General features: G+C 41.4%; 1 protein-coding gene across 1 annotated transcript; it reads right to left on the minus strand.

Moving 5' to 3' along the window:
• Positions 1 to 5,574: 5,574 nt before the first annotated feature.
• On the minus strand, positions 5,575 to 24,164 carry CCDC14 (coiled-coil domain containing 14; the record flags this gene model as incomplete). The annotated part of the gene is made up of 13 exons (XM_084642734.1): positions 5,575 to 6,809; positions 8,512 to 8,644; positions 8,731 to 8,949; positions 10,174 to 10,253; positions 14,213 to 14,354; positions 15,340 to 15,919; positions 17,330 to 17,424; positions 17,543 to 17,788; positions 18,119 to 18,259; positions 18,351 to 18,423; positions 18,723 to 18,798; positions 19,317 to 19,372; positions 24,000 to 24,164. The coding sequence occupies 13 exons, from the start codon at positions 24,162 to 24,164 to the stop codon at positions 5,825 to 5,827; spliced, it is 2,991 nt and encodes a 996-aa protein (XP_084498860.1). The 3' UTR covers positions 5,575 to 5,824.
• Between the last annotated feature and the right edge of the window lie 29 nt (positions 24,165 to 24,193).

Here is a 24,193-nt window from a genome sequence, read left to right on the forward strand (position 1 = left end):
AAAGGATCTTAATCTACCTTGCACAAGGCCCTCCAATGCTAATTCAGATGCTTCACCCATCATTCCATGTTCTGGAGGAGGGAAGAAAGCAAAATACCTATAAATAAACTACTTTGTTTATATAATTTCTGCATAGAAATCATGTGGCTGTGCAAGCTTATTGAAAAGGGATATAGCCTTCTGTAATCATGATTAGAAAGCCCCAGAACACTACTCCATTACCTATGCAGGCAGCTAAGCTGTATGGAAGACTTTTCCATGCAGCCTCTGCAGCAGCCCACAGTGTACTTACATGGTCCATTTGTTTGCAATGGATTTTTTTTTTGATGAATTTTTAATGCACCACAGTGTGGTGTCTTTGAGCACAAGAACGAAACTGATCAATAATGTGCTTATCCTTTACGTAAACTTTAATTTTCACTACGGCTGGCAAGTGATTAAAAAATTGTGATTAATTGCACTGTAAAACAATAGAATGATTTTTTTTATTTCTACATTTTAGAATATAGACTTTAATTAAAACAACTATAAAGTGAGCACTGTACACTTTACTTTTTATTACAAATATTTGTGCTGTAAAAAACAGCATTTTCAGTTCACGTCATACAAGTACTGTAATGCAATCTCTTTATCATAAAAGTTGAACTTAAAGGTAGAATTATATACAAAAAAATAACTGTACTCAAAAATAAAACACTGTAAAACTTCAGAAGTTCAAAACTTCTGAACTTCAGAACCTCAGTCCTTCTCCTTGTTCAGCCAGTCATTCAGACAAAAAAGTTTGTTTACATTTGCAGGCGATAATGCTGCCTGCTTCTTGTTTACAATGTTACCTGAAAGTGAGAACAGGTGTTTGTGTGGCATTGTTGTAGCCGGCGTTGCAAGATATTTATGTGCCAGAAGCGTTAAAGATTCATATGTCCCTTCATGCTTCAGCCACCTGACAAAAGAGAGAAAGGAGAGCAGCAGAATACGGACCTTGGACTTCAGAAAAGCAGACTTTGACTCCCTCAGGGAACTGATGGGCAGGATCCCCTGGAAGGGTAATATGATGGGGGGGGGGGGGAAGGAGTCCAGGAGAGCTGGCTGTGTTTTAAAGAAGCCTTATTGAGGGCACAGGAACAAACCATCCTGATGTGTATGTAGAAAGAATAGCAAAAATAGCAAGTGACCAGCTTGGCTTAACAGAGAAATCTTTGGTGAGCTTAAATACAAAAAGGAAGCTTAAAAATGGAAACTTGAACAGATGAATAGGGAGGAGTATAAAAATATTGCTCAAGCATGCAGGGGTGTAATCAGGAAGGCCAAAGCACAATTGGGAATTGCAGCTTGCAAGGGATGTGAAGGGTAACATGAAGGGGTTTTACAGGAATGTAAGCAACTAAAAGGTCAGGGAAAGTATGGGACCCTTACTGAATGGGGGAGGCAACCTCGTGACCAATTTGGAAAAAGATGAAGTACTCAATGCTTTTTTTGCCTCGGTCTTCACAGACAAGGTCAGCTCCTAGACTGCTGCACTGGGCAGCACAGTATGGGGAGGAGGTGAGCAGCCCTCAGTGGTGAAAGAACAAGTTAAGGACTATTTAGAAAAGCTAGACATGCACAAGTCCATGAGGCCAGATCTAATGCATCCGAGGGTGCTGAGGGAGTTGGCTGATATGATTGCAGAGCCATTGGCCATTATCTTTGAAAACTGGTGGTGATCAGGGGAGGTCCCAGACGATTGGAAAAAGGCAAATATAGTGTCCATCTTTAAAAAAGGGAAGAAGGAGAATGCGGGGAACTACAGACAGGTCAGCCTCACCTCAGTCCCTGGAAAAATCATGGAGTAGGATGGTCCTTAAGGAATCCATTTTGAAGCACTTAGAGACAAAGGTGATCAGGAACAGTCAACATGGATTCACCAAGGGCAAGTCATGCCTGACCAACCTGATTGCCTTCTATGATGAGATAACTGGCTCTATGGATACGGGGAAAGCAGTGGACCTGATATACCTTGACTTTAGCAAAGCTTTGGATACGGTCTCCCACAGTATTCTTGCCAGCAAGTTAAAGTATGGACTGGATGAATGGACTATAAGGCAGATAGAAATCTGGCTAGATCGTCAGGCTGAATGGGTAGTGATCAATGGCTCGATGTCTAGTTGGCAGCCAGTATCAAGCGGAGTGCTCCAGGGGTCTGTCCTGGGGCTGGTTTTGTTCCAGATCTTCATTAATGATCTGTATGATGGGATGGACTGCACCCTCAGCAGGTTCACAGATAACACTAAGCTGGGGGGAAGAGGTAGATATGCTGGAGGGTAGGGATAGGGTCCAGAGTGACCTAGACAAATTGGAGGATTGGGCAAAAGAAATCTGATGAGGTTTAACAAGGACAAGTGCAGAATCCTGCACTTAGGATGGAAGAATGCACTGCTACAAGTTGGGGACCGACTGGCTAAGCAGCTGTTCTGCAGAAAAGGACCTGGGAATTACAGTGGGCGAGAAGCTGGATATGAGGTAAGTGTGCCCTTGTTGCCAAGAAGGTTAACAGCACATTGGGCTGCATTAATAGGAGCATTGCCAGCAGATAGAGGGAAGTGATTATTCTCTATTCGGCACCAGTGAGGCTACATCTTGGAGTACAGTGTCCAGTTTTGGGCCCCTCACTACACAGAGGATGTAGACAAAGTTCATCTACCTGACGGGGGAGTTCCAAAGAGGGTGGAGCTAGGCTGTTCTCAGTGGTGGCAGATGATAGAACAAGGAGCAGTGGTCTCAAGTTGCAGTGGGGGACGGAGGGCAAGGTTGGATATTAGGAACAACTATTTCACGAGGAGGGTGGTGAAACACTGGAATGGGTTACCGAGGGACGTGGTGGAATCTCTATCCTTAGAGGTTTTTAAGGCCTGGATGGAATGATTTAGTTGCGACTGGTCCTGCTTTGAGCAGAGGCTTGGACTAAATGACCTCGTGAGGTCTCTTCCACCCCTAATCTTCTATGATAAAGAGATTGTACTATGGTACTTGTATGAAATTAATTGAAAAATATTTATCATTTTTACAGTGCAAATATTATAATATAAAGTGAGCACTGTACACTTTATTCTGTGTTAATTTAAATAAATATTTTTGAAAATGTGGCAAAATTTAATACATTTCAGTTGGTATTCTATTAACAGTGCAATTAGAACTGATTAAGCACAATTACTTTTGAGTTGTGTGAATTAACTGTGATTGACAGCCCTAATTTTCAAGTTATGTAATGTCAAAGGGACAGTCAGAGATTAGCGAGCCCTCACCCTAATCCTATCAAAATTATCTGTTTTTCACCATGTACCATCTAAAGATGAGGGTTAGAATTATCCCTCCATTTTATGTAGTCAGAGAGCACACCATTCCCCATCTCTGAGTGAGGCAGAAGTCCTAGATTTAAGTTCAGATGTAAAAGACACTCTATACCACCTATGAATTTACACGGTTCTTCATTGTCTTCTTTACACCTTAGTCAGTGCCACTCTCCAAACTGCTGTAAAGAGACTAGCAAATCTGTGTCCAATCACTTATGCTATGCTACTCGAACAATATGTATTCAGACAGAAAAAGCTTGATTTTTCTACTATCTTCCCACAGTGTGGAGAGACAACCACCATGACAGTTTCAGGGGTGAATGCAGACTGCTGTCTTCCACTCAATGTGTGAAGCTGCTGTCAAACCTGTTAGTCAACATGATTCATTATTCTAACCTTCAAAATTGATATGTCTTATATACCTCACATGCCACCTCAGGATCTCCCTCTCCATAATGATGACTAAAAGTGTCTTCAGAAAGTCCTACTAGAAATATTTAAGGAGACACTGGGAAAACTAAAACTGATACAACCAAACAATGGTGGTTGATGTAGCCTACTAAGAAGCTTTTAGCCAACAAACTTACTGCACCACTGACTTATTTTTGAGAAGTCAGAGCTATAGGGAGGTAGTAAGAAAATAGTTATTGCATTTGGTTTTCTCCAGTCCTCAAAAAAGAAAGTGATCCTGACCATTCATCACAGCCTTACTGTACATTAACCAGTAATACATTTTATATTATAGTAACAGTAATAAACATGCTGATTAAGTCACTGCTTTAGTTATTTGTGGAACTAAGCAAGTCGTATCTGCATTTGATTTCTGATCTCCAGTGGAAAATATTCTTTCAGCAAAATATACAGTTACATCATTTGCAACTTTCAGCAGGTTGTGATATGGATGAGTCTATTTCTTAATGGTTAGGGAAAAGGAAGCAGGCAGTATTTGCACCATTGTAGCTTATTACTACTGAACAAGGATATTGTTTTAGTACTCCTTTTTAAGACAGTTCTGGGGTAGGCTATTTGCACTAACTGTAGACTGAGGCATCATTATTTGATACCAGGATTACATCAATTTTCAGCTCAACTTTCTCCCACCCTCCGTCCCTGCTTTTAGCAACAAACTACTGTAGAAACCATGCAGTTGCAATGAATGAGTCACAATTACTTGTATTTATTCTTACAAACTTTTACCATCCTGCTGTAAATGTTAATGCTTGATCAATTACTTTATCTTAAGTGAGGAACTGATTGTACCCTCATCTGAACTGCCCACATAGCTTACACAGTTATTGTTTTTCCTTTTTGCTATGTTAGTGTTGATGTTAATTGCTGGTGAAACTTGATACTATAATCCAATCAAAGAATACCCCAGCCTCTCTGATAGGTTTTGCCTACTATTATTGATCAGCCAATATTCCACATCAGAGAATATCTTCAACAGTCGATGAGCAACTTCATGCTTGTCAGCCACAGTAATTAAGCTGCAATTTATCATATCAATAGTTAAGGGATAATTCTGTTTATACTAATATAAAACATGTAGATTTTGTGTTTTTTGGTAGAAATCCTTATATTAACTCATTTGTTTCCATACATACCCAAAACATGTCTTGTACTTCTGTAAACCACAAATATGACCAAGCAAACTAAGTAGTACAGGAACAATATATTTCAGATATCATGAAGGCTGAAAGTTTACTGCTAGTCTAAAAACTTGTTCTAAGTGACATGGATTAATTTTAAAATGATCATTGTAGTCATGATATGATGATTTCTGCAAAACCCAGGGGCAGGTATTCAGCAAGCATCTGTAGTTATCTAATGAAGATTCTGGAACAAATTCTGCTCTGAGTTATTCTAGCATTTATGCTGCTACAGCAGAGTAGCATTTGGTCTATGTTTAGCCACAAAAATCTACTGTATGAAGAGAATGGTATAAAGTACATTATATTGAGATGGGATGTTCTTCCTACTAACTTTCCACTTGACTGGATTTGGTCACTAGCATGTAACACTGAATATACTATTCATTTTTAAAAATAAAGTTCAAGTTGTTACTATTTCTCACAAAAGCCAGGGAGGTCACTTTCTGACTCATGTCATCTTAATGAGATATTAGATTTTATCTGAATATAAACTACTTACTACTTTGAAAAGTATATTGAAACCAAATGAATATTTCATCCACCATTTAATAGAAAAAGGTTTTATTGCCTACAGTATAAAACTTAATTTTAATGTCTGCATTTAGGAATTTTAAATAAACTCTTCCCTTGCACTAATTATGGTAGTTTTCACAAGGGAAATAGCACCTTAATTCATTAACTAAGAAAATAAATTCCAGTCATAATTTAACTGCTAGGAACCAGCCATTTTATACAAAAAGACAATACAAATATTGACATTCCAAAAACAATACATCACATTAAATTACTAAAAAAAACCACCTAACAATTATCTGAACAAAATACAGTCTTTAGTTTCCTCATTCACTGTTTCATAATGCCAGTCTGCAAAGTCCTTTGTAATCTAGCTATGTTGGCATCCAAGGCTGCTAGCCCATTTTTAAAGTCCTCTTCATCTCGTGAAGTAAATGTTGAGAAGGAAGACATGCTCCATTCAGATTTTCCTGATATGCAGTCAAAAGTACAGAAACTAGAGTCAGACATTTCAGTGCCTTTTTTCTGAAAATTCTCCTTTTGATGTGGCATGCAAGTGTAAAGGTATTTATCAGACTGAGGTTTAGCTGATTTGTCTGTAAAATCTTTAGCAGTTCCAATTATTTCTTTTGGCCTTACTAGGAGCTTGTCTCCTTCCAGCTCAGTTGTCTTCCCTGTGGTTTCAGATGTATTTTCTATTGTCTTTCTCAAGTCGTAGCCCCCATTGACTTTATCAAAAATCTTTTTATCATCCAACATCCCAAATCCATTCTGCTTCTGAGAATCAGAGAGCCCACAGTTATAGTTCAAATTCTTGGAAGCCACGCTGACCTGGTGTTGTGCACACATTTTTCTTTCAGATATCAATGGCTGTTTTTTAGAGACACTGCTAGTCAATGGAATATAAATGGTCTCATCCAGTTTGTGTTCTTCCTTTGTTAAAGTCCCAGAATCACTAATTGTTTCTGTATCTTGCTTTGACAGAGTAGGAAGAATTCTTTGAGCAGTTATTTCCTCTGCTAAGAGTGTACTTTTTTTATAAGATCCTTCAGCAACAAACTTTTCACAGGCTAGACCTGGCATTTCCAATTCTTCAGTTTTATTTGAAAATTGAAGTTCTGTATTTGTCAAAATTTGATCACTTTCTAATTTTTTGAGGTAACTCATTATGGAAGTACTCACAGGGAATGGGTTGGGTTTCAGCTGTTTCTCATAGTCTTCCAGAAGAGATTTTGTAAGACCTTTTTCAGGTCTGTGTCTAACATGGTCTACAGTGAGGTCAGAGAGAAGCTTGGCCATGCTGCTCTGCAAGGTTCTGTTAAGAGCAATTTATTAGGTCATCCACTATGTATCATGACTTTTCATAAACCATATTTAAAATTTAATATTTAGATATACTTATCAATTTAAGATTGCAATGATCATTTTAAAAACCTAATTCATATTCCACAAGACAGCACAAAAAAAATCAATACAAATTTTAAACTACCCAAGTTCTATTGAGTGTCATTCTTCAATTCAATGAAATGTACCTTTGAAATTAATAGCAAGCAATGAGGTTCTTTCTCACTTATGTGCCCTTATGAAGAGAAGATTAAATGACTTTAAGACAAGAGAACTTTAACATTTATAAAGTAACTAGAGGACACAGTATAACTGATTTTGGTCTAGATAATTCTTAGTCCTGCCATAAGTGCAGGGGATTGAACTAAATGACCTCGAGGTCCCTTCAAGTCCTACGATTCTATGATTTTCAAAGTCTGTGTTAAGATATGGAGGTCTGCTTTTGAAAGCAATTTGGAAAAAATGCTTCCTTTAAATTGTATACAATGCTTAAGTAAATATTTAAATACAGAAATAGACAAGGGCAATCACAGTTACTCATTTTCTGCTTTCTATGCCAAGACAAATGAAGACTCAGCTCATTACATGTACATATGGCTATCACCATCTGGTGGTCAGCAGTTAGTATAGCGACAGGAAAATATGTAAGGTGTATATACACTAAGGAAAATACTGTACACTATTATGAGGGCTGGTAAAATTTGAATTTTGGATAACCCAACTGAATAGTAAAACTCCTAGTGCACATCAGTAAAATATAAATAATCCAAAACAAGTCAAGTAACTGGAGAGATCTATTATCAGAACCACACAATATAGGTGTACAAAAGATTGTGAAGCTCCAAACCTTGCCACCATGAACTCATAAAAAAACCCCATAAAATAACTTCACAAATAAATGTGATTAAGGCAGCTTCACTCAGGATCTAAAGCTCTCAAAAATGAAGGAAATCTAGTCATAAATTTCATTTTAAGTGTGTCTTTAACAGAGAGAGATCGTTTCTTCCCACAGGAAAACTAATTGTGGGCCCACAAGGGAGAGTATCTGCAAGGTTCTTCTCAGGAAGATTTATTCCAGGTCTTTTCACAAAGAAAAGGGAGACTGCCTCCCCTTCAAACAGGCTGCAGAACTAGTTCCCAAACGCTGCAGGTCCTAGGGAAGGATCACCTGGGTAGCCGCGACTAGAGAGACAAACAAAGTCATTGCCTTCTCCCATGAATACAGCATGTGGCATTTGACCTACCTGACATGATAGTTATTTCTAACTATTGCATAAGTTAGAAAAGGGGAAGCCAAAACTTCTGCTTTTATGCTAAATTATTAGTTTTATTGTTCCATCATCTGACACAACCCACCCCACATGTTTATCTTGTCTACCTGTTTACTTTCTGACCCCTTTAGTGTAAGCTGTCTGGAGGAGGTACTGCGTCTTTGTTATCTGATTGTACAGCATCAGTATAGCCCTGCTCCCTGATTGGGGTTTCTAGGCTCTAGAAAGAGTAAATAAATTGCAAGACTCATAGATAGGCTATAAGATCTTTAGGACTAGACCTTAACACAAAGTTAACACAAAGACAACGTAGGGAGAGACTGCAGTATTATTTTAACATTGTTTCAATAATTCAAAATAAGGAAGAAATGTCAAGAAGAAAAACTGTGTGACCAATATTACCGAGTCAATTCACGCAGTCTGTTTACTTCTGCATCACGTTGACGTAATGTTATGCCCAAGATCTGATTTTCTTTTTCCGAGGCTTCCAACTTAAACTGGAAGCTCTTCACATTTGCCAGTGCCTCATCCACTTCTAAAATGCCAAGTACAATTTTATTTAGTCTTTTTTTAAATGTAAAAGCACCAAGTGAAAAAATCAAGTCAGTTCAAAACACGCACCAATTTTCAGCTTTGTAGCTTCAATGTCATACTGCTGTTTGTTTTCAAGCAGTTCTTTATCTTTCTCCTGGATAACTTTTGCAAACTGTTTATTTTCTTCTTTTTGGTTTTCGATTATTTTAAGCAGTTCTTCATTTTTATTGTGCAGTGATTCAAGGCCCTTTAAAGATTCCTTGAGTTGACTCTGGAGTGTCGTATTCAGGGATTGTAGTGAAATTACTATAGGAAGAGAAACATAGCAAGTTTTTTTAAATGTTTTATTTCTATGCCCAAAAGAAATGTAATTTGTAACTATTAAAGCCGAAATCATCATTCAAATTCTTAGAAATTAAGAACAACAGATTACAATATCTATTATGTTACAGTCAGAAGTTGTGTGTGAATATAAGCATAAATCAAAACTGTAGAGAAGGAATTCTCTTCAGCTACCAGTAGATATTTTACATGTTTTTAAGTGGTGTATTTGGAAAGATTTTTATTAGTGCTAAATCTTTAAATCCTATTATCCTGTACTGGAATGACAAGATATAAAGAACATTGTAACTGATGTATTTGCACCTACCACCAAGATAACGCAACACTATTTTCATCAAAATAAAAAAATGTTGTCTCATATCCTATGACAAGCTACCTACAATAAAATATTTAAGGATTAATTTTCTCTTTAAAACGTGACCACAAGACTTGGTATTGCTCAGTGATATCTAAGGCCCTGATCCTGCAGTGACATGAGCATGAGTACATCCATTCAGAGCCGGAGAGACTTCAATACACTTGTACACAGCTCACTACAAGACTAGGGCCTAAAACTTCAAGCCTGTGCGGATAATAGTCCCCATTATCACAGTGATAGAATGTGGAGTGCAGTTTTCTATATTTAAAACATGCAATTAAATTAGTTATTTAATTCTGTACTTGTACTTTGAGTACAGTACTGAACTTGCACGTATAATTTTGCAAAGCGGTATTGCCTTCCCTTCTTTCCCCAGGGCTTAGTAAAATATTTTTAGATGGGTGTCATGGTAACGTTACCCACTGTCACATTAATTCACAGCAGATAAGCTGTAATTGTCATGTAATGATGTGCTGTGGGTTTTTTGCCCAGTTCTCTCAAAGGAAGATAGAGGAAAACTGCCCTTCTACTTTAAAGTCAGACTCTAATATCAGATGCCTTATGCACTGAGTTACGTAGTTCAAAAACTCTGTTATAATGTGACCTTTGTTTGCAGATAAAAGTAGGAACCTTTGCAAGATACAAGGAGGTTTGCTTTATACCCATCAGTTGTCTGGTGTCTCATCCTTATTATAGTAAGGCTACAGTTCCAAATCCTACACTGGAGCTGCTCAGGAGGATCCCACTGTCTGCGTGGTGCTCTGCTGAGTTCAGTGGAGCTAAAATCTTTACCCCCATTTCCCACACCATCACTTGCAATATACACTTGCATTCAAAGTTGCAATCCAGGCTGGATTCCTTTTCAGCTCTCTCTCGCTCCCGGAGTTGCTGGTTCAATATTCTTAATCTCCTAAATGTGAATGATAAAGCATAAATGGAGAAAGTCCAAATACAGAGTAAGTTCAAAAGGTTGAATATCAAAATTGGTTTGTATATGAAAGTTTGCTAATTTAATTAGAATAGAACCGTAACAAAAATGTTTTTAATTTTGGAAGTTTAAAAAAAAAGTTTTAATAATCTATTTTGTCAAAGTTTGCATTTCCACCTTTCTTTAGCTGAATGAGCTCTTTTCAAAAATCATGGTAACTTTGCTCCATTTTAGCTCAGAGGAAAGGGGTGTCTACTTTTACATTAAGCATGTATCCTGAAAAGAGATTCTTTCTGCATTTGAGAACAGACTGTCTAAAGACATATGCATGCTAACTACTTAGGACCTGCAGTTTAAAAGTTAGAGAACTCACTGGTATTTCTAGGAAAAAGGTCAGTCCTGAGAAAAGATGGCAATAGGTTTCAAATGGAAAAATACACACAGAAAATAATACTCCCTCCTAGTTCTCAACATGCTTTTCTGCATACTTTGGGAAAGCATTCTCTAGACCCTTGTTATGCTGTTATGGTTAGAGATCAGTTAATAAGATAAACTACAGGAGGGGTTTGGGGTGCGGGCTCCAGTCCGGTGCTGCTTACCTCGTGTGGCTCTGGGGTGGCAGTGGCATGCAGCAGGGTTAAAGCAGGCTCCCTGCCTGTCTTGGCCCTGTGCCACTCCTGGAAGTGGCCAGCATGTCCAGCAGCAGCTCCTGGGGGTGGGGTGGGGCAGGCAGCTCCAGCGCACACTGCCCTCGCCTGCGGGTACCATCCCCGAAGCTCCCATTTGCCGCAGTTCCCCATTCCCTGCCAATGGGAGCTGCGGGGGGCGGTGCCTGCAGGCAAGGGCAGTGCATGTAGCACACCGCTCCTCCCTCCCCCAGGGGCCGCAGGGACATGGTGCTGGCCACTTCTGGGAGCGGCGCAAGGCCAGGGCAGGCAGGGAGCCTGCCTTAGCCCCACTACGCCACAGGGCTGGCAATCCCGCAGGCCAGATTGAAAGCTTGGATGGGCCGGATCCAGCCCACGGGCCATAGTTTGCCCTCCCCTGCACTAATGTCTAAGAACAAGCAGCAATTGTTCAACAAAGAGGATATTTAAAAGTTATATTCCTCCTGGATTCTCCAGAGATAGGCTAAATTACAGTCACTATGCTTTCACATATAGACAAAAACATGTAGCAGAACTTTTATAGTTAGACTTGGCAAAACTCAGTTAATATCAAAAGAAATCTGATGAGGTTCAATAAGGATAAGTGCAGGGTCCTGCACTTAGGACGGAAGAACCCAATGCACAGCTACAGACTAGGGACCGAATGGCTAGGCAGCAATTCTGCGGAAAAGGACCTAGGGGTGACAGTGGACGAGAAGCTGGATATGAGTCAGCAGTGTGCCCTTGTTGCCAAGAAGGCCAATGGCATTTTGGGATGTATAAGTAGCTGCATAGCGAGCAGATCGAGGGACGTGATCGTTCCCCTCTATTCGACATTGGTGAGGCCTCATCTGGAGTACTGTGTCCAGTTTTGGGCCCCACACTTCAAGAAGGATGTGGATAAATTGGAGAGAGTCCAGCGAAGGGCAACAAAAATGATTAGGGGACTGGAACACATGAGTTATGAGGAGAGGCTGAGGGAGCTGGGATTGTTTAGCCTGCAGAAGAGAAGAATGAGGGGGGATTTGATAGCTGTTTTCAACTACCTGAAAGGGGGTTCCAAAGAGGATGGCTCTAGACTGTTCTCAATGGTAGCAGATGACAGAACGAGGAGTAATGGTCTCAAGTTGCAGTGGGGGAGGTTTAGATTGGATATTAGGAAAAACTTTTTCACTAAGAGGGTGGTGAAACACTGGAATGCGTTACCTAGGGAGGTGGTAGAATCTCCTTCCTTAGAGGTTTTTAAGGTCAGGCTTGACAAAGCCCTGGCTGGGATGATTTAACTGGGAATTGGTCCTGCTTCGAGCAGGGGGTTGGACTAGATGACCTTCTGGGTTCCCTTCCAACCCTGATATTCTATGATTCTATGATTTTATTTTTAAGGATTTTTACTGTATTTTTACTGGAAATTAAGGAGGATTAAGGGTGGGGTTGGGGCAGCACTGACAGTAGGGCTGCAGAGGACTCCCTGCACAGCTGAGCAGTCCAAAACAACTGGATGCAAGGTACATGGGAGACAGCACTCCTAGTTCAGCAGAGATCCCTGACCAAGACTACCAGAAGTAAGACAAGCCCTGGTCACAGGGGGGAGGCCACACTGCTGCTGAATGGCTCTATCCCCAGCCTGGAGTCATTCAGCAGCAGGGAGGCCTTCCCTGCAGCTTCTTGCAGCCCTGGCCAGAGGTCTCTACTCTGCCTCGTCAGGACTGCAGCGTTCCCTGCACCTTATATCTGCAGGGATTGGGCAGCAGTGGCCCCATGGCTGTGAAGAGAACCCTCTGCAACCCCACTGTCAGACCTCTGACACTGCCAGCTGGTGAGTGGGTCGATGACAGTAGAGCTGCAGACACCTGATCCCTGGCAGGCATAAGTGTGGGCAAGGCTTGTAGTCCTAGCTGGGCAGAACGGAGACCCCCCGGCCAGGGCCACAAGGAGGAAGATGAGCCCTGGATGCCGGGGAGGCCACCCCACCACCGAATGGTTCCTGCCCAGGGAAAGAGCCATTCAGCAGCAGGTGGTCTCTCCTGCAGCCAGGTGCTCATCCTCCTACTATTCCTTGCAGTCCTGGCTGGAGGTCTCTGCTCAACCAGGACCACAGCCTTCTTTGTACCTGCAGGAATTGGATGTCACCTGCTCTGCAGCAGCACAGGGATCGCTGTGCAGCTCTGCTGTCATGGAATGAGGGAATCTGGCCGTGATAGCAGGGCTGCAGAGAGCTCTCTAACCTGTTACAGGGCCGGTGACACCCAATCTCTGCAGGTGCAAAATGGAGTTGGGGGGGAGGGGGAGTGGTGGGGGAACCTCCTACACTGTTACTGATCAATTTTTGTGTGTGTCAGTTTCAGCATGTCAGCTGAAATCAATGTTTACTGACACATCAATTAAAACTGAATGCTGCCAAACTTATTTGTAGTCTGCTGCTCCTAGACAGATGCACGCTCACCTTTTCCAAAGGACTTCTCACACAATTGATATTTCCAGTTTCAAAATTCCATCCCTTCTACTGGAGCTCTAAGCACAATAATTTCAAAGGTAACACCGAGAACATCTGTCCTATCTATATTAAACATTGTGAAATCTGTTGCCTGCAGTCAAAATGCTTTATTTGAGTTCTAATTTGAAATGTCAACTTTTCATTCAATTTTGCAATTGTATTGCACTTCTCAGCTGAAAATTGCAAAGCACTTTATGAACAGTGGATTCAACTTTACAGTTCTTCTCTAGGCTAATATTTTATTTTACAAATAGGTGAAACTGTTTCAAACAGTCCTACATTAACACACACTAGGGAACTTCTAGTGCATGCCACCAGGTTCCACAGGAGCCAGTTAGTGCATGCCATCCTGTGCGAATTAGAATCTATACCTCTCTGGGGCAGACTAATGCACTCAATACAGTTAGGTTAAGTGATTTACCTAAAGGCACAGAGCAAGTCCATGGAAGAGATAGACCACCTGACTCAGTGCTGCATTTCAACAAGAGACCATCATTCAGTTAGGAAAACTGATGGAAGAAGTAAAACATTCCTATTCATCGGTAGCAAGAAGCTTGTTCAAATATCCATGCACTAAATATGAATACCTTAAAGATTTTTTTCAGAAGCAATATACCATACAAAGCATAGTATAAACAAAACCCCTGCATGTGAATACAATATAGACAACAGAAAACAAGAATGTGATCTAAGAATAATACATTGTAACTATACTACAACATGCAATTTATAACAATGAAGTTAGCTAACACCATACGTATTTTTGAAATAGGTTGCTCACTTGTTGAATGTTTACTGACCTACGCAATTGGGCATTTTCACTTCTAAGAGGTTGTATAGCAAGTGCTATTTCAGCTTGTACATTGGTACTTCCAACTACTGCTGGCAGTAATGAAACACAGTCTTCTACCTCATGTATTAGCCTCAATATTTCAGAATCATCTATAAGAAAAAAAATTAAACACAAAACAGCTGCATATATATACACAATTAAGCAATTTATGAGATGGCTGAACATAAATTCTATTACCTTTTAAGATGTGTAGAGCTTTTAATGTTTAAATTACCCCTCTTTATTTGCACTTCTTAAATTACTATTTGGCTGTGAAATATGGTCTAGATCAGTGGTTCTCAACCAGGTGTACATGTACCCTTGGGGGTACACAGAGGTCTTTCAGGGGGTACATCAACTCATCTAAATATTTGCCTAGTTTTACAACAGGCTACATAAAAAGCACTAGTGAAATCAATACAAACTAAAATTTCATATAGACAATGACTTGTTTATATTGCTCTTTATACTATACACTGAAATGTAAGTACCGTATTTATATCCCAATTGATTTATTTATTATGGTAAAAATGAGAAAGTAAGAAATTTTTCCATAATAGTGCAGTGACACTTTTTTGTATTTTTAGGTCCGATTTAGTAAGCAAGTAGTTTTTAAGTGAGGTGTAACTTGGGGATACGCAAGACAAATCAGACTCCGAAAAGGGGTATAGTAATATGGAAAGATTGAGAGCCATTGGTCTAGATCCCCGTTAAATCACAGCCACCATCTTTCCAACTGATCTCTGAAGGGAAATCTTTTAGAACCTTTCCACACCACTCCCCGATCACCTCTTCTGGGAAGTGTAAGAGCAGAGCTTTCCCACAGACTATACGCAGAATGAAAACACTACTTTTACTAATTGCTATAACAATTTTAAGATCTCAGACACACATTGAAACACTCACTTTATCTTCCTTCAGATCAAAACATACAGCTCTATTAAAAAGAAAACTATTGCACATTGTAATTTTGTAACATCTGAATTACAATAATTCATCACACAATGGTATATTATGGATTTCTAAGAATATCCATTCATGTAGCATAGCACCTGTGTGATATATATTCTACTGTGCTGATAAAAACATTTTTACCTTGGTCTGCCAGTGCCTTGAGCTCTCCCAAAAGATATTTTACTGTTTTAACTTTTTGGGCTGTTTTTTCTGGGCTTGCTTTTTTAGGCTTTAAAACTTTATCAAAACTTGTCTGACAGCTTGTCTCCCTCACTGGTGCTATGTCAACTGCATTCAAGTCCTCTTCTTCACTGGTAGTACCCTCACTATGTTCCTCAGCGGTTTCCTCTTCTTTGGTATCTGAGACCTTGGACTGTGCTGGATCAAACTTCTGGTACTTCTGACCAACTCTGTCACTCTCTGCTTCATGTGGTTCTAAGAGAGCCAGGTGAGCTTGTATACATCTTATCAAGTCTGCCTCCTTTACCCGTTGCTCATGATTTCCTTGGTTTGAAATCACCTCGCTGCCATAAAATGCTGGAAGAAATGTAGATGCTGTGGAATTATTTGGCACAGCTACTGGTGCACAGGGTGTCATCTGAGGACCAGTGGTGACAGACCGTGCCTGTGAAGAAATAGAAGCAGGAACAGAAACTCCAGGGAAAAACACAGTTCCTCCTGCTTGTGGTGCACACTGGTTGTAACTGTGAGCAGGAACACCCTAAACAGAGAATATACATATTAAACAAATTATTATTATTTGTATTTTCATGGCACCTAAATGTAGTAGTGAGGTTTCTTTCAACATTTGGAAGCCAATCTTATTTAATGTGGTGTTGCTCACTGTTTGTCATTTAAAAAACAGTTAAAATAGTACTCAAATTCATTCAGGCTGCAGTGTATGACCTTTCACTGTGTTCAGGAGTAGTTAAAAGGCAAATATAGTTAGGATTACCAATAAGACTAGTTGGTCTGATCTTAAATGTTATCTGTAATTCAGCAATAGAGCTAAATTGATGTTTTCATCTTTTTATATTGGGGAGGGACAAAAGGATTCTGTTTTCTTGGGGTGGGAATTCATTTTCAGTGTGCTTGTAAGAATCTTCCTGATATATTTCCTTACTTTCCCTATCTTTATAACTAGTATTCATTGCTGGTACCCACAGACACAGAGGAAAATAAACACATTGTGTACAAGTCAATATTTTTCTGTATTTTGGCATTTTGACTAATATACTATAAATGTATGTGCTGAATGCTACGAACAACATAAGAAGACAGTCAACATATTTCTAACAATAACTTAATTTTACATAGTGTTTTTTTTCGATCTGTGAAGCACAGACTTCCCTCAGTCCAAAACTTCTAGCAAATGAGATGATATCCCATAGAGTGCTGATTGAAGATCATGCTAGCTATGGAACAATGGTGGCACCCGCAATCTGACTATAGGGGCAATGTAAACCCTCTTCCCACACTTCCCAAAACTGCAGGAGGGGGTTTGCTTTGTTGTTGTTTTTTAATGTTGTACCCTGAAATAGATAAGGATATTAAAATGCAAAGCTTTAACACACAAACCATATTTGAGAACAATGGGTTTTACACTACTTTCCACTGATCACATTAGCACTTCTAGTCACTGTGGTTTTTAATAGGTTAAAATATTCAAGGTTAGGTTAATGACACAATCATCAGTGCAGTGAGATTGGGATGTTACACTGATCAGTAACTATCAGTCCTCCTCAGGAAGGGGTGGGAAATGGATACTTCACAGAATTCAACATAAAAAAAACATAAGCATAACAAACAGAAGTGAACAGTCCCCCCACTGGCATGCCGCTTACCTCATTTTTGGAGTCTACTGCAGGCACAATATAAGTAGCAATGCTTGCTAACAATAGATTTGTGAATCACCTTTACATCACATAATATATTATAAGCACCACCATATCTATACTTTCATCACAGATTTTATGAGACATAAAATGCACTGAGTTTCTTTTTCCTTGGGAAAATTTCCTATTAAGGCCAAGAAAGTGTATAGATTTCAGTAGAAATGAAAGCCACAGAATAAGACAAAGATGACAACACTAACTTAAATGTTTATTTATAGTTTAAATCGTGTACTTACAGACTGAATGAGTAAAGGATTAGCTGAATGCTGCGGGGACAGACTTGGTGTGGAGGTAGGTAAACGATAATTAAATGCTGTAACACTTTGATATCCTGAAACAAATACACAAAAACTAACATTGTTAAATTTAAAGATTTTTTTTCTTGCCAAAAAAACCCTAAAAACAACCCCCAAAATAGTGTCTAACTATACGATAACATTCATACTAACCAGGATCTGAAACAGGGTAAGCAGGTACAGTAGGAATTCCATTACAGCTTGGTGGAACTTGGCCAGTTATCAGAGACATTTGGGTTTGCACATGCTCACACAGTTTTTGATGCATCACAGGAGAGTGTTGATTAAAAGGCACATGAATTGGTTGAATAGGCTGATTTTGTACTGAGCTGGAAAGTTCTCCCTCTTTGTCAACAGCAGGTGTATTACAAGAGGCTGCTTTCCTATTTGACACCGGCACTATAGAAAATAAAGTTGAAGTTTGTATAGTGCTAAAGGAAAACTAACACAAATGTTTACATGAAAATTCTTGACATCAAGAATCAAATGCTATGAACCCATTTGGATTGATTAATTTGATTAAAATTGACAGAAACAATCAAGCCATAGTAAGTTTATTTTATTAAACCAGAGTTTAAAACCAAAATAAATTGCACAATATTATAACCACATTAATTAATTCTGCAGATGAGGTAACAATGAACACGTATTTGTATTTATTGAGGAAATAAAACAGTTATGGATGAAAACATTGTTTAAGTAAAGGCCAAACCAAGGACAAGTGCTTACCAATTTCTTTGTGAATATGGGCAGCAAGAATATTTCTCTTCAGTCCTTTCTTTTTTGAACTATTTCCTTTGGCTAGTATAGGCCTGATAGTAGCCTTAACAGAAGTTACTTTCCCTGGTTTTCGATTTACCGTCTCCATTCCTAATGTTATTTGAAACAAAAGCCATTCAACAAAATAAATAAGAGACCTACAGGAACTAACATTTAATTCAAAATTTCAATAAGGTACAACCTGTGGCCTCATTTTGCAAAATATCCTGCAGTAAAGCTGCACAGCGATCAAGCCCATTATGTATAGTTACAACCTGCAGAAAGAATGTTGCAGTCAGAATATAGGCACTGATTTATTGTAACACAAAACCAGTAAGGGCAATGAAATAAAGTCAAGAAGTTCCTATTTGGAAAGTGTTTGAGTCACAGTTATTTCTGGACTGGGTTTGAGTCACATATTTATTTACATGCCATCAATGAAATTTTTTTACTGATTTGTTATATTTATATTTGAGAGATTGTATTGTGTTTCTATCAAATGAATTTAATGTTACAGTAATTTTAGTTAATTTCTAATTTGCATGTATAAGGGAGCCAATTCATCTCAAATTACCTGATCCTCAGAATCGCTGGAATAGAGAGAGTAGCCAGAGCCCACATCAGAACTGCATGCTTTTCTTAAGCCAATCCTGAAAAAGACATTCCCTGTTTACTTCCTCTTATAAATATATAACAAAAAACTACATACACAATGTGCTGCACTTTACAATAGAGCCAAATGCTGTAATGAGATAAGCAAGTAACTGCAGCAGACATTACCAGCATATGTTAGGGTAGGACTGGCCCTTACTCAGAAAGCTTACATATAACTAGTCCCCATATTCATTCAGTAATCTAGGGGGGAAATTTAATTAATATTTCATAAATGCGAAATGGAAGTCTAAGGCATGTTGTTTGCTAAAGGGGTTAATCTTCCCTCTAGTCATTGTACAGTCCAAACTCCCACTAACTTCAATGGACGTTTTGCCTGTCCAAGGACAGCAGGATCTGCCACTTGCAGCATCTTTCAGTTGGGACTTAATATTTAATAAATGCAAAGAGTTGCTGACATTTAATAAACGCAAAGAGTTGCTGGCTTTTGATTTGTATGGCTGTTTTGAATGCTTACAGGTACACCACTAGACAGTATTAATGATTAAATTCTTACTGTTTTTTTCCACTTGCTAACTTAGCTGCTCCTGTTAGCCTTCCAGAAGACAGTACCTGTTGAATTATTACACAAATATACACCAATAAATATTATTTTAATTTCAATTAATTATTTTTGCAATATAATAGAAGTATACCAAATACCATCGGATTGCTAAATCTGAGACAATAAATAAAGTCTAAAAAGGCTAATTTATATTTTTTAAGTAATGAGGGGGAACACAGCAAAGACCACTGAGGGTATGTCTACACTACGAAATCAGGTCACTTTTATAGAAGTTGATTTTTAGAAACCGATTTTATACAGTCGATTGTGTATGTCCACACTAAGTGCATTAAGTCGGCGGAGTGCATCTTCACTATCGTGGCTAGCATCAACTTACAGAGCAGTGCACTGTGGGTAGCTATCCCAGCGTTCCCATAGTCTCCACTGCCCACTGGAATACTGGGTTAAGCTCCCAATGCAGATGGGGCAAAAACATTGTTGCAGGTGGTTTTGGGTACATGTCATCAGGCCCCCATCCCTCTGTCCCTCCCTCCGTGAAAGCAACGGCAGAAAATCGTTTCGTGCCTTTTTTCCTGGGTTACCCGTGTAGACACCATACCACGGCAAGCATGGAGCCCACTTAGCTCACGGTCACCGTACATCTCCTGGGTGCTGCTGGCAGACATGGTACTGCATTGCTATAAAGCACAACTCTTTGTCTTTGCGGCAGATGATGCACTAGGATTGATAGCTGTCGTACATTTCCTGGGTGTTCCTGGCAGACCTCAGGGAGGTCAATCGGGGCGCCTGGACAGACATGGTTATTCTCCTCTTAGAGCACCAAATGGGAGCCAGAGACTCCAGGTCATTCTCTTCTTTAAGTTTCATCTCATGGAGATTCAGACCACGCAGTCGCACCTACCCCAACCTACCCCTTGCTCCCATGGCTCATGAAGCCTGGACAGTAGTAAGGAGCAGTTCAACTATAGGCTGAGCAAGTGCAGAATGGTGGTAGAATGTGCCTTTGGACGTTTAAAAGCTCACTGGCGCTGTTTGCTGACTAGGTCAGACCTCAGCGCAACCAACATTCCCATTGTTGTTGCTGCTTGCTGTGTGCTCCATAATATCTGTGAGAGTAAGGGGGAAGACATTTATGGCAAGGTGGGAGGTTGAGGCAAATCGCCTGGTGTTTGATTTTGAGCAGCCAGACACCAGGGCGATTAGAAGAGCACAGCAAGGCGTGCTGCGCATCAGAGAGGCTTTGAAAACCAGTTTCATGACTGGCCAGGCTTCCGTATGACAGTTGTGTGTGTTTCTCGATGTAAACCCGCCCCCTTTGTTGATTTTAATTCCCTGTAAACCAGTCCCCCTCCCCTTCGAAATAAAGTAACTATTGTTTTGAAACCATGCATTCTTTCTTTATTAATTAAAAAAAAAAAGAGATAACTGACACGGTAGCCTGGATGGGGTGGGGGAAGAGGGAAGGACAAGGCCACATTGGTTATTGTAGCCACACTAAAAATCGAACTGTTTGAATGACAGCCTTCTGTTGCTTGGGCCATCCTCTGGAGTGGAGTGGCTGGGTGCCCGGAGCCTCTCCCTCCATGTTCTTGGGCGTCTGGGTGAGGAGGCTATGGAACATGGGGAGGAGGGTAGGCAGTTGTACAGTGGATGCAGCGGGGGTCTGTGCTCTGGTTGGCTTTCCTGGAGCTCCAACAGACGCTTCATCTTGTCCGTTTGCTCCCCCATTAGCCTCAGCATCGCGTCCTGCCTCCGCTCTTCGCGCTCACTTAATTCTTTCCTGGCCTCTGCCACTGAATGTCTCCACGCATTAAGCTGTGTCCTACCAATGTGGGAGGACTGCATGAGCTTGGAAAACATATCATCGCGAGTGTGTTTTTTTTGCCTTCTAATCTGCAATAATCTCAGGGATGGGGATGATAGGGGGAGCGCAGAAACATTCTATGCTCTACAATTCTGGGGGGACTGCATGGTCACCTGTGCTGCTGAGTTTGCCATGCTGACCAAACAGGAAATGAAATTCAAAAGTTCCCAGGGCTTTTCCTGTGTACCTGGCTAGTGCATCAGAGTTCAAAGTGCTATCCCAAGCGGTCACAATGGAGCACTGTGGGATAGCTCCTGGAGGCCAATACCGTCGATTTGTGTCCGCACTACCCCAAATTTGACCCAGCAAGGTCGATTTTAGCGCCACTCCCCTCGTCGGGGAGGAGTACAGAAGTTGATTTTAAGAGCCCTTTAGTGGCTGACGGAACGGGGTTGATTGTGTGGACACAGTCATTTTTAAATCGACTTAACGTAGCTAAATTCGTCCTAACCCCTTAGCATAGACCAGGCCTGAGCCTCAATCCTGCAATTTACAATGCACAGGTAGAGTCCTGAATGCATGGAGCTTCACTGACTTCATGACACTCTGTGCAGATGCAGCAGTCCACCCACATATAAACTACAGGGTCAGTGTTTACGTGTAGACACATATCAGTTTGTTTTGTGGACAGAAGTTATTTCAGTATAGCCCTTCCACTTTCCTCTAGCACCATTGTCACTGTCTATAGCCTACAGCCTTATCTTCTTTTGATATGTCAAATTTCACAAGTTTAGCTAAATCAGGCCAAGTTCATTCCTGAATGGGAGACATCAATGAAAAACCCAGAGTGGTACAGAAAGTAGTGCTGGTGATTCCCCAAAACATTTCTCTGCAAGTCAGTACTGAACCAATACCTTAGACTGGAGCTAGTGGATATTGTAAAATTGAGGGCCTGACTACTTGCATTTATTAAAAATCCCATAGACTCTTCATAAGAGTTCAGACCCAGACCAGTAACAGGCTTAAGGTGTGATATAACATGACTGTGAAGAGCTTTATAATATATTGCAAAGGAGAAAGTATTCACTTCTTTCCAACTGAATGCACAGCACTAGTTTTTACCAATAAGCTGCTGCCATGGCTCAAATATTTGCAGCTGAAATATTTAATAGCAGAAGACAAGTTCAAGCAAGGGCCTAATGGTGTGTGTGTGTGTGGTACTCATGTAAATAATCTCACTGACCTCAATGAGGGTACTGGCATAAAGATTGCAGGATCAGGCCCACAACAAATATGGATTACGCACACAAGGGCTGAAGCCCACCCCAAAATTCACAACACTACCCTTGATCTTCATAGATCTGCCTCACCTCGCAAATATGTCTCAAGTTTCATATAGCAATGTGATGTCATGACAACATGTCTTCATGTTAGGATACAAAAATCCAACATCACTGGGCAAATTAGTGATGTGAACACGGGAATGTTGTTCACACAGTTTTGTCCCCTTAAGACTGACACAAATAGGCAGATAGAAAAGGGAGTACTAGTGGCACCTAGTACTCCTTTTCTTTTTGTGAATACAGACTAACATGGCTGCTACTCTGAAATAGGCAGATAGCAACCCTGGGCTCTCAAAAATGGGAGAATCTAAATGATTGAGAGCCTAAGTAAGTTGGAAGGAGACTTCAGATGTCCTGTTGTAACACTTTGCAATATCCCAGATCACAAGGCAGGGAAATGTACTTTGGGAATCAACCCCCAACAAGAGGTGAAGCAAAGCAGCTGTTGGCAGTCACCTGTGCAGGAACTGAATACAATAGGTAATAGGGTAGGGGGAAGTGACACCAGCCCCACCAACCAGGGGAGCTCCAAAGAGTCACCTAAGTTCTATTCCTGGAGAGGCTCGGTCACCCATGCATTCACAAGCGGGGAGTCCTGCATCCCTCATCTAGACTCCCAGTAACACCTGCCTTTAGTAACCCCTAGAAAAGAGTTCCCCTGACTTATGAGTCCAGTCACCTGCAACCCCTGCAGAAGAGAGCCCCACTAGTGTCCCCAGTCACCTGACAACTCCCCCAAGGGAGAGCTCCCCCAACCTATGATCCCAGTCTCCTCCCAAACCCTCCCACCCTGAGTGTCCCCCAGAGGAGAGCCTTCCTGACCTGTTAGCCCAGTCACCTCCCAACTCATCCCCTGTCACATCCCTAGTGTCCCCCAGAGCGCCTGCCATGACCTGTGGGGCCAGACAGCTGCCAACCCTCCCCACACATCCCTAGTGTCTCCCAGAGGACAGCCCTCAACCGGAGAGCCCAGTCACCTCCCGACTCCTCCCCCAAGTCTCTAGTGACCCCCAAAGGAGAGTCCCCCTCTGACCTGTGAGGCCAGTTACCTCCTAACCCCCAGAGTGACCCCCAGCGAAGAGCCCCCATGAGCTCAGGCACCTCCGTGAGTGTCCCCCAGAGAGCCCCCTCAACCCATGAGCCCAGTCACCTCCCAAACCCCCACAGCCATAATGACCCCCAGAGGAGAGCTCCCCTGACCCGTGAGCCCAGTCACCTCCCAACCCCCCACCCCTAGTAACTCCCAGAGGAAAGTCCCCACCCCCTGACCTGGGAGCCCACCCAGTCCCTTCCAAGCCCCCAGGAGCCCCGGAAACCAGACGCCCTCCTCTCCCTGCCCCAGACGCCCAGTGCCCTCAACCCGCAGAGAAAGCGACCCCTAAACCGCTGCTGAAGGCGCCCAGTCCCCCCATAACAGTCCTTCCCCTCAGGATCCCAGAGCGAGAATACACCGCGCCCAGCCCCCAACCTCCAGGGGAGACCCACCCCCCAGCGCTCGGCCCCCCCAACGACCCCCACGGCTGCTACCTTGTGATGCCGGAGGGCGCCCGGCCTCGCCATCGCTCCGTCCATCCGTCCCCAGCCTGGGGGCGGAGCTACCGAGCCATCCCCCAGAGCAGAACCGTGCGGCCAATCTGAGCTCGACTTGCCTGACAGGCCCAACGGCTGCCGCGGCAGGGGAGGACCCGTCATCCTCTCAGCCCCGCCTCTTCCGGCTCCTT

Source organism: Lepidochelys olivacea, assembly GCF_965140295.1.
Source record: "Lepidochelys olivacea isolate rLepOli2 genome assembly, chromosome: 11".
Classification (NCBI taxonomy): domain Eukaryota; kingdom Metazoa; phylum Chordata; order Testudines; family Cheloniidae; genus Lepidochelys; species Lepidochelys olivacea.